The sequence below is a fragment of the Salvia hispanica genome, chromosome 4, assembly GCF_023119035.1.
Source record: "Salvia hispanica cultivar TCC Black 2014 chromosome 4, UniMelb_Shisp_WGS_1.0, whole genome shotgun sequence".
Taxonomy (NCBI): Eukaryota; Viridiplantae; Streptophyta; class Magnoliopsida; order Lamiales; family Lamiaceae; genus Salvia; species Salvia hispanica.
Window position 1 is genome coordinate 5,388,431 of NC_062968.1, and position 16,108 is coordinate 5,404,538.

Below are 16,108 nucleotides of genomic sequence, written 5' to 3' on the forward strand. Positions count from 1 at the left end.
GGACTCACATTCTACTATCTCATTTAAGTTCGACACGAATTTTAAGACTATATAGTATAAAAACTTACTAATATTAATATTAATATTTTCATTTACATGATCAAATTTTAAATAAAAGAATATCTAATAGTAATGAAAAATCAAATTGCTAAATACCTTCAACAATAAGCTCCTAAAAAACTGTGACGAGTCGATCAACCAACAATCAACATTACTTATTCTATAATTTAAAAATTAGAGTAAAGGCTAAAATTGGTTTTGAATATATGCTCATTTTATTATTTTAATTTTAAATTTTATCTTTTGAATTTTTTGTCCTGTACATTTTAAATCGGATCACAATTGGTCTTCCGTTAATAGTTCTGTTAATATTTAACGGTCAACGGACAATTAACGAAATTTTGACTAAATTAGAATATTAATTTATAATTAATTAAAATAAAATAAATTAGAAAATAAAAATTTCGTCTCTCTCCCATCCTATCTCTCTTCTTCTCTCTTGCGCAATCAGTTTCCATGGGCGCCACCCATCTCTTCATCAATTCAATTCATCAATTGACTAATCCAATCCTCGATTAAGTTAAGGCAATCTCAGAATACTTCAACTAGAATTTTTCATATGCTCATTTTCCTCTTCTCCCTTTTTCTCTCCACATACACCATTCGCATTGACTGCCACGCTGACTCCACCGACGCCTTCCACACTCCCTGGCTCTCCGACAGCTTCTACTCCGGCGGCTCCACCTCCGTGGAGATGTTTTATTATGGGCAGTCATATAACACAATTTATCCATCTCAATAAAGATGTTATATTTACTGGTTACTGGGATTTACAAGACAATGTATTGCCAATTAATGTGTTAAATACAATGAGAAAAATTAATTGAATGTACTATTAGAGTATTAGTGTAAAAAAGTTTGTATAAGTAAGCAGTCCGTATAAAGAAGATGATTTATTTCTGACGGATTGGGGCTAGGGGGAGCGGAAGGAAAAGATGAGAGTTTCCTCGACGGAGACGTCGAAGGAGGGGAGTGGGAGTTGCTGTCGAATCTTCCATAGACGGTGAAGGTGCGGAGGTGGCAGCGGTCGGGGGAGGGGGTGGGGATGGAGTAGCAGTTCTTGCAATTGAGGGGGTTGCTATTAAAGGTTATGATTAGGAGTGAGTAGTCTCAAAATTGTGATTAAAATTGTTGATCGTTAAATATTAACGGAGGAAAAAAAATTCAAAAGATAAAGTTTATGACCAAAATGATAAAATAAATATATGTTCAGGACCAATTTTGACCTTTACTCTAAAAATTATTTTCATTTATTCAATGATGAAAAGTTAATTGTTCGATTAAATTGAAAATCAATTAAAATCTCCATTTGTCCAATTCTATCGAAAATCAGATCAATTCTCATTTGAATTAAGGAACAATCGATACCCAGTTGCATTATACATAATGATAGTAATAATTATTAATTAAGGGACTGAATAAAATGAATTTTAGGATATATGAAAATACTCTACTTTGCAGTTTCAATTAATCATAAGTAATATAGATACTGCTGAAGATATAAATGCACGAAATTTCAAAACATTAAAACAGAAAACGGAAGTTGTGTAATCAATATAGAGAAATGTATTGAGCTGAAGCTGATGAAACTTAAACATTACCATCTGAATAAAACCAGTATGCATATTTTTACACAAAGCTTTTGCTAAGTGGCAGAATACAGAGATCGAATTTCATGATGCATTCTTTGATTTGTACATTTTTGCACAGAACACATACACCACCAGATTGAAGAAGCTGAGAGCTGCTAGAAGCCAAAAGAAGTAGTCGAGATGGCCGATGTTCAAGTTGTCTGGGATCCACCCGGGCTGCCCTCCTTGCGTCGTCAGAGATGTGACAACAGTGAGGATGAAAGAGCTCAAATAGTTGCCCAGCGCAGTTGTGAGGAGCGACAGGGCCGTGCACAGGCTGCGCATGGCATCTGGTGATTGGTCGTAGAAGAACTCAAGTTGCCCGATGAATGTGAAAACTTCAGCAGCCCCGAGCAGGAAATACTGCGGTATCTGCCAGAAGATACTCATTGGGGCAGCAGCTGCTGTATCTACCACATATGACAGACGAAAGATCTCTACGATAGCAGCAGCCGACATGCATAGAATCGAGAGGAATAGGCCAACTCCCATCCTTTGCAGCTCCGTGAAGCCTCTGTCCTTGCCGGTGAACATTTTGGCAACTGGGACAAGGACCCTGTCGTACATTGGGACCCAGAAGATAACACTGATGACATCAAATGTCGACAGGGAAGCTGCTGGGATAGTGAAGGAACCGATGGCTGTGTCCATCACCATGCCTTGCTCCACAAACATTGTCGACATTTGAGCATAGACTGCAGCAAAGACTATTCCGGTGGCCCAGATGGGAAACATGCGTATCAAGATCTTCAGTTCTTCCACTTGTGTTACTGTGCAGAGACTCCAAGCATTGGAATAATCTCCGCGCTTCCTTTCAGCTTCCGAAATCACAGCAGCTTTGTCAAGGCACCTTCAGAAGAAAGGAGCATTATCAGATATACCAAAAGCAATGTTTGGCAGTTTTATTTCTTAGAAGAGAATGTGGTCATCATATGTTGGAGAAACAAAACCATTGAAGCTTCAAGAAAAGTAAATAGTAACAATGGTCTAATTACAGTTTTGGCAACAACTGTCATGCTATGGAAATGCTTCAATGTGCGTGTATACAGAAAGGCATATAAAGTAAATTTGGTTATTTCATTTGCTTCATAATTTCGAATGAAATCTATACATACATGATAGGGGAATATTATAGTAAGAATTAGCAGTAATGCAGAAAAGTTTTGTTAAAGCAGAAGATATCAATGATCTTGAGAAACTGTAAGCAGAGTTATAAGTTCTAATCATCAAAACAAAGTTAATTAATTATGTAAAGAGAAGAGAATTTACTTTAGTTCATCAGTATGCAGCAATTTCCGGCTTCCTTGAATTGCAGAGCTTTTATCAGGTAACTCATATAGAAGGTTACTATCATCAGGGACATCCAAATTGCATTTGCGGAATGATGCAACCAGGACCTGACACATTCTTGTAATAGGGCTTCCTCCTGGTCTCTGGAACCTATAGAGACTGGTGCCCGAGAAGAAACTTACTATAGCAAATCCCATAAACAAAGCAGGGATGCCAAAACCAAGGCCCCACCCAGCATTATCTTGAATCCAGACAATCAAACTACTTGATATCAAGGCACCAATGTTGATGGAAAAATAGAACCAATTGAAAAAAGAACCCTTTTTAACACTCTCTACAGGATCTGTATCATCAAATTGGTCTGCCCCAAAAGATGAAACACAAGGTTTGATTCCTCCTGTTCCGAGTGCTACAAGATATAGCCCAAAGAAAAATATTGCATATTGAGCAGTGGAGGCTTCTGGGCATACCGAGTCAACACATTCAGGAGGCTTGAAATATGGTATAGTTGCAGATGCTGTCAACGTGCACATTCCCTTCACAAGAGAAGTTCAGAACGGAATAATAAGATAAGAACAACTAAAGAAGCAAGAGATGTATGCAGAGAAAATAGAAGTTGCAAAAAACTTTAATACCATCAGGTTAATATAAGGGCTGGCATATCAATACACTGATGCTGGATAATGAAAACATCTAAGCTCATTAAAAATGTATGGTTAATGCAAGAAACAAAAAAGACTATCATAGTTTACCACTAAAAAAACAGCTCAAACTGTAATCTGCATATTTGCAGCAGATTAAGGAAATAACCCACACTTTTTTATGCTTCGAGTTAAATCCTTAGTAGGAAACCAGATCAACACCTCTATTTGCTCCAGAGGATTGACACAATACTTAAAAGTTGAATGCTGATCAACTATACAGACAGCTAAAAACAAGCCTATATACTTAAAACATAATAATACTGGCTATTCTTCACCACTCAAAAACATTCTAAATTCCATTATATAGCTGCATCATATTAATTTACAGGAAAAAAAAACCTGGAAATCACTTCATTGCTTGCCCTCAGTTTCTAGACAACAAATTTACAATGCTAGAAACCTCGTTATTGCTTACTTTTACCAGTTCAACAAAAGGTCAGACTGATTTGAAATTGCAGAAGATTCAAAATACAAGTTTGCTTGAACTAGCGGGAGATCAAGTGTTCCCAAACAGCTAAATATGTTCTAAGGGACAAAAAGTGGTCAAAGGCACCAAATATTTTTAAAAATGAGGATATTGTGATGTCTTTCATGTTTTGGACTGGTTGGGATAAATCAATTTCAAGATGCCGCAAGAATAATTCAACTTTATATCTTTGTTTAGTAAGAGAGAACAGAGAGATTAGAGAACTATTTGCAAAGGAGCGTAATACAATATATAGGAGAAAGTTGAATGAAATAACTCTCCTGGTTATTGGTTACAACATTCAAACTTAGATACTGAGAAAAAAAGTGCAGCCGAAATAGGTCAACGATGATTAGCACATTAAGCCAATAAATGCAGTAGTAGAAAAAATGTAAATAATGGTGAATAGAATTTAGGAGATCACAATGAAGTAAAGAGTGGAAAAGGCAGCAATTGTCCAATATCTTCCCCAGTAAGCATCGGCCAAGACAGCCCCAATAAGGGGAGTTAGATAGCAGGTGCCTTGCCATGTTGTCACAGTTGTAGCTGCTGACACATTCCCTTGGTGTAAATTTTTTGTGAGGTAACTAACAAGATTAGTGGCAATCCCATAGTATGCTAAACGCTCACAGCATTCATTCCCTGCCATACATTACAAATTTACATACTCATAAAAGATCAGAACTGAGTAGAAAAACTAACAACTATCTAATTAATACAGCACTTAAAATACCTAGAATGAAAGGACATGCCCTCCAATTTCCAGTATTGCTCTTCAGAACAGGGTTCCCCTTGAAGTCAACTGAACCATTACCAGTATATAGCCCATCACTTCCGCTCTACATAAACACAGCAAAATTACAGTTTCCAGTCAATTAATCAACTTCAAGTTATATATGTGAGATTCACTTTGCAGGAGTCAGAATTTAGTATATTCTCTTTAACAAAAGGCATTCACAAAATTTTACATCAACCTAGCATCAGGATTATGTCCCATGATTCAATCTTGATAACAAGTTAAACAAGTAAGATCAATATTTCAAATCAATTGAAGGATGATCATATCACAATTTTGGGGGAAACCCGGAAAAGAAAAAACGAAGAGTACCTATCAATTCATGGAGAAAGACATGAGAAAACAAGCAGAAGCATTGCCAAGTCAACAACCCAAACATATTAAGAATTTAAGACTGGTCACTTGATTATACAAAATTTAAAAATACACAGTAGCCACAGTAAATCGGCAAAACCCACTTCCTAGAACAAAATACACACCACCTCCCTTATAGCCCCAAAACAGGAGGATACTTAGAAATAAAAATAAAAAAGAAATAACTTTTTTCTTTTTTGGAATAATTCGCCTACCTAACAAAAACAGATTACCGGATGCAGAGAATAATACCCTTCAGCAGAGAAACATTAACTACCATGATTTCAGATCCACAGAATAAAATCCCTAGCAACTCAAATATATCTACACTTTGACCAAATGTAACTAAATAATTTCGATTCAATCCACTACATGTTGACGCAGCAAATAAGACAGTTGAAATCAACTGATAACAAACAGCTAAAACGATCTTAATGTAAAAACAAAAATCAAAAGAGAGGGGAAGCACCTCTACAAGACCCTCCTCTAGAAGTAATCTCTCCTCCTCGTGACTACCCATTAGCTATGAAGAGTTGATATTTGTTTGAGCAATTTATGTGCTTATATTGAGACTTTGGAGAGATCAGAGGCGATGAGAGGAGGAGGATTGCTTGAAGTGAAGGATATTATCAGTGTAGAAAATGATTGCGTCCCTTTTCATCCCTTTGATTTTCCCTATGCTGTTTCAATGTTTTTGGGGAATCGAAACAAAATTAGATACTCATTTTAATTTGTAAAAAAAATTCCTTTGTTTTGCGAAACAGCCGGTTGTGGATTTTATATTGATTAACAAATATGGAAGAATTTAGATGCATGTTGAATATATTTGACATATATGGTTGTGGATTTTATATTAGATGCTTGTTAAAAGAGATAAGACATTGATTATTTCTATTATTTTTATTGTACCCAATTTAGAATCGTTGGAATTGTGTGTGTAAAGTCCCTTTGATGTGACATGCGAGTTATACAAGTCTAAATTTTACGAAACTAATTGACATAAAATTGATTTATATTTTGAATAGATAATTATTATATTTTGCTTTTTAACTAATTATTAATAAATGATAGTAAATAAATTAAAGTTTGTTATTTTAAAATTGGAATTGTGAGATTAATTGATATTAACTCCACGTCGATAAGTAAGCCATCGATAATCAACTACTACCTCCGTCCCCCATAATTTGTCACCATTTGACCCGACACCAGTTTTAAGAAATGTAATAAAAAGTGAGTTGAAATATGTAGTGGTATGTAGATCTTACTTTTATATATTAGTTTTATAATAAAATGTGAGTGGAAATTAGGATAATGGAATATGAGGTCTACTATCAAAAATGGTAAAAGTGAAAGGTGACAAATTTTTAGGGACAGACGAAAATAGAAATAAAAGATAAATTTTCAGGGAGGGGGGAATATTTAAGATGTTTGGAATATGTGGATTGTGGACCTATTGTATTAGACTTTGTCATTTATTGACTTGGCACAGTTACTTGTGAATTAAATGAGTCAGGCCCAATCACTTGTGTTGGCCTAAACCCAAGTTCAACCTATGATTTACGGGGTGCTCTGATGGCTGTTATGTGGCATCTCGGCGCGGATCGTGAGCGAGGGTTGTCTGATCTCGGGTGTGCTTCTTATGTGAGGTTAATTGAACCGCCTCATTGTGTTCTCTCTCATTCGGTTCACCTCTCTCTCTCTCTCTCTCTCTCTCTCTGTGACAATTCGCTCTTCTTCTCTCTACTCTCTCCCTCTAGGCGATTTCACTGGTTTTCTTCTCCGATCGTCATTTCCGACCGATTGTTCTCTTCTTTAGTGAGTTTCAATCGGTAGTACTCTCTATCAGAGATAACTGATTCGGTTTCCTTGCGAAGTCCGGCGCTAGAACGGATCCTTGGGTCTATTCGGCTAAACCGGGGGAGGTACGCCGGTATTCGGAGTGTTCCTGTGAGTTTGTGTGTTCTGAATGTGAGATCTGTGAGTTTGGTAAGGATCGGTGCGTTGAGTTGGTTGCGGTGTGCGGTAGTCGGTGAAACCTTGGTTTTTGGCTCTGAGTATTTGGCGGTGCTCATCTTGTGACATTGGTTGAGATTGTGGAAGTCCTTGGTCGGTGCAGTCGCTTTTGTGACATGGGACACATTCCTATATTTGTTTTTCTTTAGTCTCTCGTTTAGTTTTAGATCCTTCGGGATCTTGTCTTGCTTCACTAACTTTAGTGTAGATCTTCATTTTGGAGGATCCGATCATGGGGAACCAACAAAACCAGAATGTTTTTTGGGCGAGGGTAACTAACACCTACAACAATAAGCGCCCGAGAGGAACGCCCCTCGCACAGTGAAGATGTTTCACCGTCATTTCGTACGAGTCGATGCAAACTCAAAAAAATTTTATGGCATTCCTCGAAATTTTTTAATGACATTTCAGGAATGAATAAATGCAGTACTAGAGAACAAGTTAAGTTGACCTTTTGAGGGCGGCAGCTATGATGGTCCTCCAACAAGACACCCGGCGGGCCTTCAAGTATGACAATACTTGGGCGAAGGATCGAAATATCGGTAGGTGGGCAGGTGGCATCGAGTTTAGCATGGACTCTAGTTCGAAACGGATGAAGAATAGGGCAGAAACCTAATACACTCAGGTGGTACGGTGGCCGATCTAAGCCCGGCGACGAGGAGGTCGCTAGCCAGTCCGCAGGAGTCGATTCAGGGGGCTCGATCTCCGGTGGGCGACGTCGTTAGATTGGTGCGAAGGCGGCTAGAGCTAGAGGAAGGGGAGGAGGTGAACCAAGCCAGTCGATCCCATTCGGAGCGGCGTATAACCGTTTAATGGGACTGTGGTTCGCCGCCACAACGGCCGACACTTCCCGTATAACGTTGTTCCAATTTCGAGCATATTGTCAAGGAATTGAGCATCTGAGAGTTCAATTGGGACTGCCCCTGATGCTACCTCGTCGTTTGCGCAACAACTACAAACTCCTCCATAGTCGCTGACGGAATTGTTTTAGAATTTTTATTATGTATTTTTTTAATTTCTAAGATTTAAATTATGTATTTAATCATACATTTTTTTAATTTTTAGAGTTTTAATTTGTAATTATGTATTCAGAGATGGAGTAAAAAGTGGTGCATGCCTATGATTAGTAAAAAGAGTGGTTGTTCGGTTTGTGAGATTATTTTAGTTGAGTGGTGGGATAACTAATTATCAAGTGAGTATCTATCTAAGATTGAGTTACAATTCAATCTCATAAATCAAACACTATACATCATGCATATAACAAATAGAATAACCCCAAAAGACATAGTCCATCCGACCCATAATAGGAGTCACATTTGGTGTGGGTACGAGTTTTAAGAAATGTAAAGAATAGTAGGTTGGAAAAGTTAGTGAAATATGAGGCCCATTTTTTTTATATTGGTTTTATAGTAAAATATGAGTGAAAGGAGTTAGTGGAATGTGAGGCCTACTTACCATTTATGGTAAAAGTGAATGTGACTCTTATTGTGGGACGGACCAAAATGGAAAAATGTGACTCTTATTGTGTGACAGAGGGAGTATATAATAGACGAATAACATTAAGAGTCAAGATTGCTGACGATTACATCAACATGAACATCAAAAGTAAAAAATCAAACTGACCAGAACTCCTTTGTAGTTTATCTAAATGAAATACTCCATCCGTTCCATACAAATAACGATATTTGGGATGAGGCCCGTCCTCTACCGCTGGAGGGTTCCTGTTTGTGGTTTCGGGGGTAGACGCGAACGGCCTCCACATAGGTATGCCTATGTTCCCTTTTAAACCTCTACTTGGCAAGGACGTTTGTCTAAGCCCTAGGCTTTCTAGGGACAGGCTCTTTGTTTGGTCTGTGATGTACACCGGCTTGATATAAGCCCTTGGATATGCCCAAGTTCAGTTGTAATTTCTCCTCTCCTCGGCTCGCTAGCTTAGGCTAGTTGGTTGTATCCCTCGGGCATCCCCGAGTAATGCTTGTAGTTTTCGTTATTTTAATTATTTTATTTAAACATAAAAATAAAAGATATTTGGGATGTCATGAGAATTAGTTATTGGTAAAAAAAAAGGAGAGAGAAAGAAAAAAAGTAGTTCAAATGGTGTTAGCAGATGAGATCCACATTACTATTTGTGTTTAATATTGGTATCTAGTGATATATATATAATTGGAAAACTTTTCATAAATAAAAATAAGTTGTTTTTATAAGATATACTATAAAAAAAAAAGTGTCCTATTTTTACGAGAGTAAGTAAATAAATTTACAAAAATAAGGAGACAAACCGATGTCCCTACTGAGTCGTGACTCGTGACCCACCGGTTTGAAAGGTCGGTAGGGTTTCAACGGCAGCAGGCTCAGATTGAGCTTCGGTAAGCCCTGAACACACACACATTCTCAGAGACAATATTTTGTCTGGATAGCCGTTGAATTTCCCTCTTACGTTTCCCTCCTTTTTCAACTGATCTGTGCGATTAGGGTTTTAAGCTGCTGCTTGCGAAGGGGGGCAGAGTTCCCGCGGTGAACTCCTACATCGGCACCTCATTGCACGACCCCAGTCTCGGCGATGATGTCGCCAACCACGGCTGATGATGTCACCGACGATAACGATGACCATTCCTCCGTTGTCGTGAGTGTTAGTACCAAACTAGAGTTTTTCTTCTTTATATTTAGGTCGTGGTGTTGTGATTGCGAATGCCATACTTGATTTCGTGGAACGTGATAAATGATTTGATTCTGATGCAATTTCAACTGTTTTTCCTTAGGGTTTAGGGGAATTAATGTACGTTATGAAAATTTGAGTTTGATGCTGCGTTATTGTTGTAGGGGACATGTTAATTAAGATATTGAATGGATTATGTCTCTCCTTCTGCCCACTACCAAGACAATTCCATGTTTCTCTCCTATCATTTCTTTGTTGATTTTGACAAAATTTGCAAACACTGGAGCTTCTTCAATAGCTAAAAACAGATGTACTTCTTTGCATGAACAAGTTTGTTGTAAATGTGTTCATATATGCATATCAAATTACCCGCTTCTTTTTCCTCAAGCGGCACAAAAAAGTTTGTCTGCTCATTTTGTTGATCACAATATCAAATTGACCATGATGATTTTGTTGTTTGAATGTAGGACTGCATGCGCGAGCCTTACCAAAGCTCTTTGCCACTTCACAACGTGGGTGTGGAGGACGAAAGGAGTAGTCTAGAAAATAGGTCTTCATGCGGCCCCTACTCAAATTTGACAATTGATGGTGACATTTTTATTCCATTTAATAGCTTAGAATTTGGAGCAGTTTCGGATAATCTAATGTCAATCTAACACTGGTACCCTTTTACCCAGGCGTATCACCAATTGAAACAGCTAGGGCAAGGTTTATGGACATCGTTGTGAATCATTTTATTGATCCACATGTTATTGAGATGTCAGATTATGACACTGATTACATGATGCAACAATCCTAACAAGAAAGCAAGAGTAAGTCCAAAGAGATTCGATATATAGGCGATGCAAACTATGCCTTGCCATTAATGTATATTGCTAATATGTATGAAACGCTAGTCAATGAAGTTAACACAAGATTATCTTCAATGAGTGGCATCCATGAGAAGACCATTGGTGTAGCCCTTGAAGGTGCTGGTGGATTGTATTTAAAGCTTACAAAGAAATTTCCTAGAAAAGGTTTGATCTATTTTCCCTCATGCGTTAGAACTAAATAGAAAACTGAAGTTGCCTTCTAGAAATTCCAAAAGGTGCCAATTAATGTTACAAAATTCATTTCCTTGTTGCATAGTGTCTTTGCTTCTCTAAAATCCTTATTTGAATAGGTTTTTTCCTTGTGGAAAGATGAATTTTTTTACTATGTGAATTAGGAGAGCTCTATATAGTATCTGGATTTGAGATGGAATAATTGATCTATCATGCATGTTGCTCTTTCTACACGGTTTATTTATATTTGCTCAGAGTTATCCTTTGTCTCTTTGGCGATGGAGAGTTATATAGTTACTAGTCTTGGAACCTGTCTCATGTTGATATTCTACTTGTAGGTACTTGTATATTTAAGAAAAGGGAGTTAGCAACTTCATTTGAAACAAGATCGAAGTTTCATGTATTGGTGATACAGGAGGAAAAGCGTGTTCGTTTTGTGGTGGTTAATGGTTTAGCTATCGTTGAAAAACTAACAAAAATTGGTATTGATGATGTTGAGTGGTATGTTCTGAGTTCCTTCCTAGTCCTGCCCTTCGTAAACTAGTTCTTGTAAATTTTGAAGGCCCGTATATGCTTTTAGATAATGATGAAATGAGGTGTATTCACTCTATACAGCTCTCTCACACTTGACTAGGTAGTATTCTTTCAAAGATCAAGTTGATTTGTCATTACTCTGAACACGTAGGAATTTTTGGGATCTTGGATACTTACTTCTGGTTGATTTCCAATAGATTTATCATTAAATCACTGAATATAGAGTGGTTTTGATTTCATAAATTAGTTAGATAGACCTTATTTTAGAAAAGTTTTGTTGGATGTGATTAGTGTATGTGGGGGACAAAGTAATGTTGGTTCATAATATATACACTATGCATAAGTAAAAAGTTCAGAAAACAAAGGACACGTCCCAGAGTTATTAAGAAATTATTTGAAACTGGAGAATGCGCGACAAAACTGTATCTTGTTGAACCATGATCAACATAACTAGTATTAGGACTACAGTTGAATGGTGGATTCCGGCAATAGGCATCAACAAAACAAAAGCTCCTTATTTTGTGTATTGAGTTAACCGAAGGTTGGCTTGCCACGATATTATGTCTTGAAAAAATATGTATTGAATGAATTTCATTCTTTATGTTCAGAATCACCTTTTGGAGTTTTATCAACTCAAACTCTTTAATTTTTAATTGGAAGCTGAGTGTTCTCTCTCGTTGCCACCTTTAATATGTGATTGTTACGTAAACGATGGTAAAAATTACAAAACTTAGCTACTTATATGACTTGCTTATATTCCCTTATTTCCCAGCAATAAATACATTACCACATACTTTTTGAATGTGGGATGGCCCAACTTACAAATTGTTGGAGTTTAGGTAATCCATCTCATGTCATCTTCAGTAATCTTCCTTTCCAAGTTGGTATCTTTCACCTCTCCAGGAATTAGCCCTTAGAATAGGAGAAAAATAGGAAGACTATTAGCATAAATTTTGGGTATCAAATTGAAAAAATTGTCCTTGTTTAACTAATTTATATCTGTACTTATGTGCATGTCAATATCTGACACCCTTGTGAGGAAAAGGGGCCTGCAATAAAATCAAATCATCATGAAATCGGTATATAACTATCAGCCTTGTTGGGGTTTTCATTCCTTAGGGGCAAGATATTCATCTTCTTGGGTTTTTTTAACCTGCTCTTTTTCATCTTCGTGCCATCAGTTTGCATGAATTTTTTCTAGACAAATTCAGAATGTTTCAAATTGATTTGTTCTGCAGCACATCCTGTTATCTCAATTGTAAATGTTGTGCCTAATATTTTGTATGCTTTGAGTATAGCGACAGTCACTCTTGACCATCTATTACACAATATCTCAAATAGGTTTAAGAGGTTGACTGGACGGAATGACGTTGCTGTTTTTGCCAGAGACTACAAACTTTATGCTCCAAGGCACAAGTATAGGCGTGGTGTGTCAAATTCTAACTCCAATATGCCTTGTTTGCCTGTAAGCTATAGGGAATTCTTTCAGTCGAATGTTGATTCTTGGCCCCACCATTTTAATGATTTTACCATATTAAAACTCCAAACATACTTTTCAGGCATTCCATAGTCCTGAAAATTCTTCTTCAATGGCAACTTCTCAAGGTTATCGAGCAACAAACGAAGTGAGATATTCTTTTATTGTAAATTGTGGTGCATTAATTTTTCATGTGACTACAGTTTGATTTATGTTATTAGTTTGTTGTCTTGTTAGTGCTTCATTTGATACTTCTTCTCTAGCTAGAGATAAGAAAGCTTGAGAGTAAAAGTAATGTGTTGAAATCAATTATCATGGAATATATGTATTGTTTATTTCCATATACATCTACTGTCTAATTAAAGCTTTAGAAGAGGTTGAACCAGCTTATTCCAGTAAAGCCATTGATTGTAAAATCACACGAGGAACAGAGAAGTATCTATCTTTTAACCAATGATGAATTATATGTTAATGATCTTTGACTGAAATTTTTTTTTGTAGTGTATGGCATGACATACAGGGGATTTCTGTTATGTCTTAAAATCATAGGAGGAACAGAAAAGCATCTATTGAGTATTGACTAATATCATTCAAAGGACTGTGTTATCCTAAAATTATGCTTTCACAAAATGAAATGTGCAAATAAGAATTTTTCTTTGAGGTTGTACCATTTATATGTCTTGTACACTCATGTAAACAACTTGGCTTGATTTTGTTTATTTGTGTTGTTTGTTTGTTTTATTTTCTTCCCTGGTTTCTTGTTTTCTTACTGCAATATGCTTACCATTTGTCCTTTATAAAGGCTCGCAAAAGTAAAATCTCTTATGTTTATTTGGACAGAGAAACACGTACTCCCTTAATCCATAAAAAATAGTCCCATTTGTGGAAGACACGAGTTTTAATGCCTAATTGGTAAATTAGGAAAGATAAAAAAGTTAGTTAAATAGGAGAGAGAAAGAGAAAAAGTGGTGAGTAAGTTTCCACAAATATAAATGAGACTAATTCTTGGTGGAGGAACCAAAAAAATGGACAATTTTTTGTGGACGAATGAGTATCATATTGTTGATTCTAATTCAAATTGGCATTACTGTGCATTCCCCACATTCATAGGTGTGTCCATTAACAAAGTTACCCGTTAACGTATTTTAAAGTAGAATTGTTATTTTCTGGGTTGAATGTGAGCAGACTATATCTGTCTTTTGGTTGGATTTTAATGTCAATTAGCAGAAGACTTTGTCAATGTTTTTATCTTCATAGATGATATAATTTCATTTTGTTCATTAAGGCAAGGATTACTATTGGCTGACAAAATATGCAAATACTTGAACATCAGGCTTAGTTTCATCCTATGCACCAGGGCCATAACAATCCTATCAATCACAGTTCACATTCGACTCACTATATGCTCGAAGCACAAACAACCATTTGAAAGTGTCCTTTCTCCTAAAGGTAAACAAGAATTTCCATGTCATGGATTCATTTTCCTCTTTCCCATCACTAACCAAAGTTTAATAAAGGTCAACACCACATAGCACAAACATCTGGATAAAATTTTGGTCATGAAGCGAGTAAGGAGCATTTCTTTCCGGTAGTCTGCAAGTACATTCTCTCTACCAATTTCCATATTCTTAAGAGAAGTTTGAGAATTTTACATGTCCATATTTATTACAAAAAGCTTGTTTGGAGAGCTTCTCGTTTTGGCAAGAACGATTCACATGTTTTCATATATTTGCATACTTATGGACTAAAAAATTGACACTAGCTATAATTCTACCATCTTCGCATTAACTGTGTTTCACTTGCTTATTTCTATACACATACTCATCAACTCTTACATGTCATGCAGGAAAAAGCTATAAGTATTTACAGTGCCAGAATGTGGTGTGAGTTTTACTCATGGTACATCAATTTGTAATAAATTGCGCACCCGCTATCATGTTTACTTATTTCTCATGCCTTACCAAAACAACCCACAAAACCAGTGGTTTCTCTTCTTGGACAAGGCGGTGATGCATAATTTAATTTTTCGATGATGGTGATGCATAATGTTTGGGGTATTTGTTTCTTACTTTGAAATGATTTACAATTTATTTAATTAATGTGCGATTTTTTTTATTGTAAAAATCATGAGAATTTTCTCATATAATCAATCTATAAAGCAATTGCACTGAATTTGTAAGAATTTCGCATAAAATGATGAACTATTGTTGAGAGAAGAAGAAGAAGAAGAAGAAGAAGAAGAAGAAGAGAATGTATTACTATGTCTATGCCTATATGTCGACAAGAGGTTGTGTATCAAGAGTATGCAAGGCCACTGAAAGGCTCATTGCAGATTATTTTTTACGACAATTCATGTTGGGGTGAAGTAACTTTTCAACGCTGATTTCGTATGCGTAGATCTCTACTTTTTTTTTTGCATAACAAACATTTAGGCACGATGTGAAAATCACTACTTATTTTCCGAGATTATATGGTCCGACAAACTTCCATCACAAGGATTGGGCTTATTAGCCAACTCCAACAAGATAGGATCAAAGAAATTTTTGTTGTTCCAATTTCAATTAATATAGTTTTTTTAAATTTCAAATTTTAAATTTAATTACTTTTACAATTTATTTTAATTTTTAGATATTTTAGTTGTGATTCCAAATAAAGCTGAAATAAATGACTACACCGCGGATCCAGTAGGCATATGAATTGGTCAGAAGAAAACATTTAATTCACAACGTGAATTATTTTCTTCGTCTGTTCATAATTGTTTTGATTTTGACAGGTGCAGATTTTAAATAATTGTTTGACTTTATAAAAGAAAGTGAAAAAATAATTATTGAAATGTGATTTATGCTTTTATTTCATATTGATTTTATAATAAAATATGAATGGAATGAGTTGATGTAATGTGATATCCATTTATCGAAAAGAGTAAAAATGAAACGAAAATTTATTAGAACATGTAAAAATTAAAAAGTTAAAACATTTAATAGAGAATGAAGAGAGTATAATATATTGCATTTGAAGATATGAAATTTTAACTTTTGTAATTTTCTATATTTTTTTTGTAAATCAATTTCAGTTAATATATTT

General features: G+C 36.0%; 1 protein-coding gene and 1 pseudogene across 1 annotated transcript; one reads left to right on the forward strand and one right to left on the reverse strand.

The window, feature by feature from the left end:
* Window positions 1–1,629: 1,629 nt before the first annotated feature.
* On the reverse strand, window positions 1,630–6,047 carry LOC125221730 (protein NRT1/ PTR FAMILY 8.3-like). Its single transcript, XM_048123946.1, has 5 exons — window positions 5,771–6,047; window positions 4,885–4,990; window positions 4,576–4,793; window positions 2,961–3,517; window positions 1,630–2,541 (listed from the first exon to the last, which is right to left on the reverse strand). Exons 1-5 carry the CDS (start codon window positions 5,819–5,821, stop codon window positions 1,734–1,736), a joined length of 1,740 nt encoding a protein of 579 aa, XP_047979903.1. The 5' UTR covers window positions 5,822–6,047; the 3' UTR covers window positions 1,630–1,733.
* A 1,499-nt stretch (window positions 6,048–7,546) lies between these two features.
* On the forward strand, window positions 7,547–14,453 carry LOC125220239 (annotated as a pseudogene).
* The last annotated feature ends 1,655 nt before the right edge of the window (window positions 14,454–16,108 follow it).

What these genes read in the sequence shown, in the direction of transcription:
- LOC125221730 (XM_048123946.1), bottom strand. Translation starts at nt 5,821, where the DNA reads ATGGGTAGTCACGAGGAGGAGAGATTACTTCTAGAGGAGGGTCTTGTA. An exon ending in GGCATGTCCTTTCATTCTAG is followed by an intron (nt 4,794 to 4,884) that starts GTATTTTAAGTG and finishes AATGTATGGCAG; the next exon opens with GGAATGAATGCTGTGAGCGT. An exon ending in TTTCCACTCTTTACTTCATT is followed by an intron (nt 3,518 to 4,575) that starts GTGATCTCCTAA and finishes TCTCTTGTGAAG; the next exon opens with GGAATGTGCACGTTGACAGC.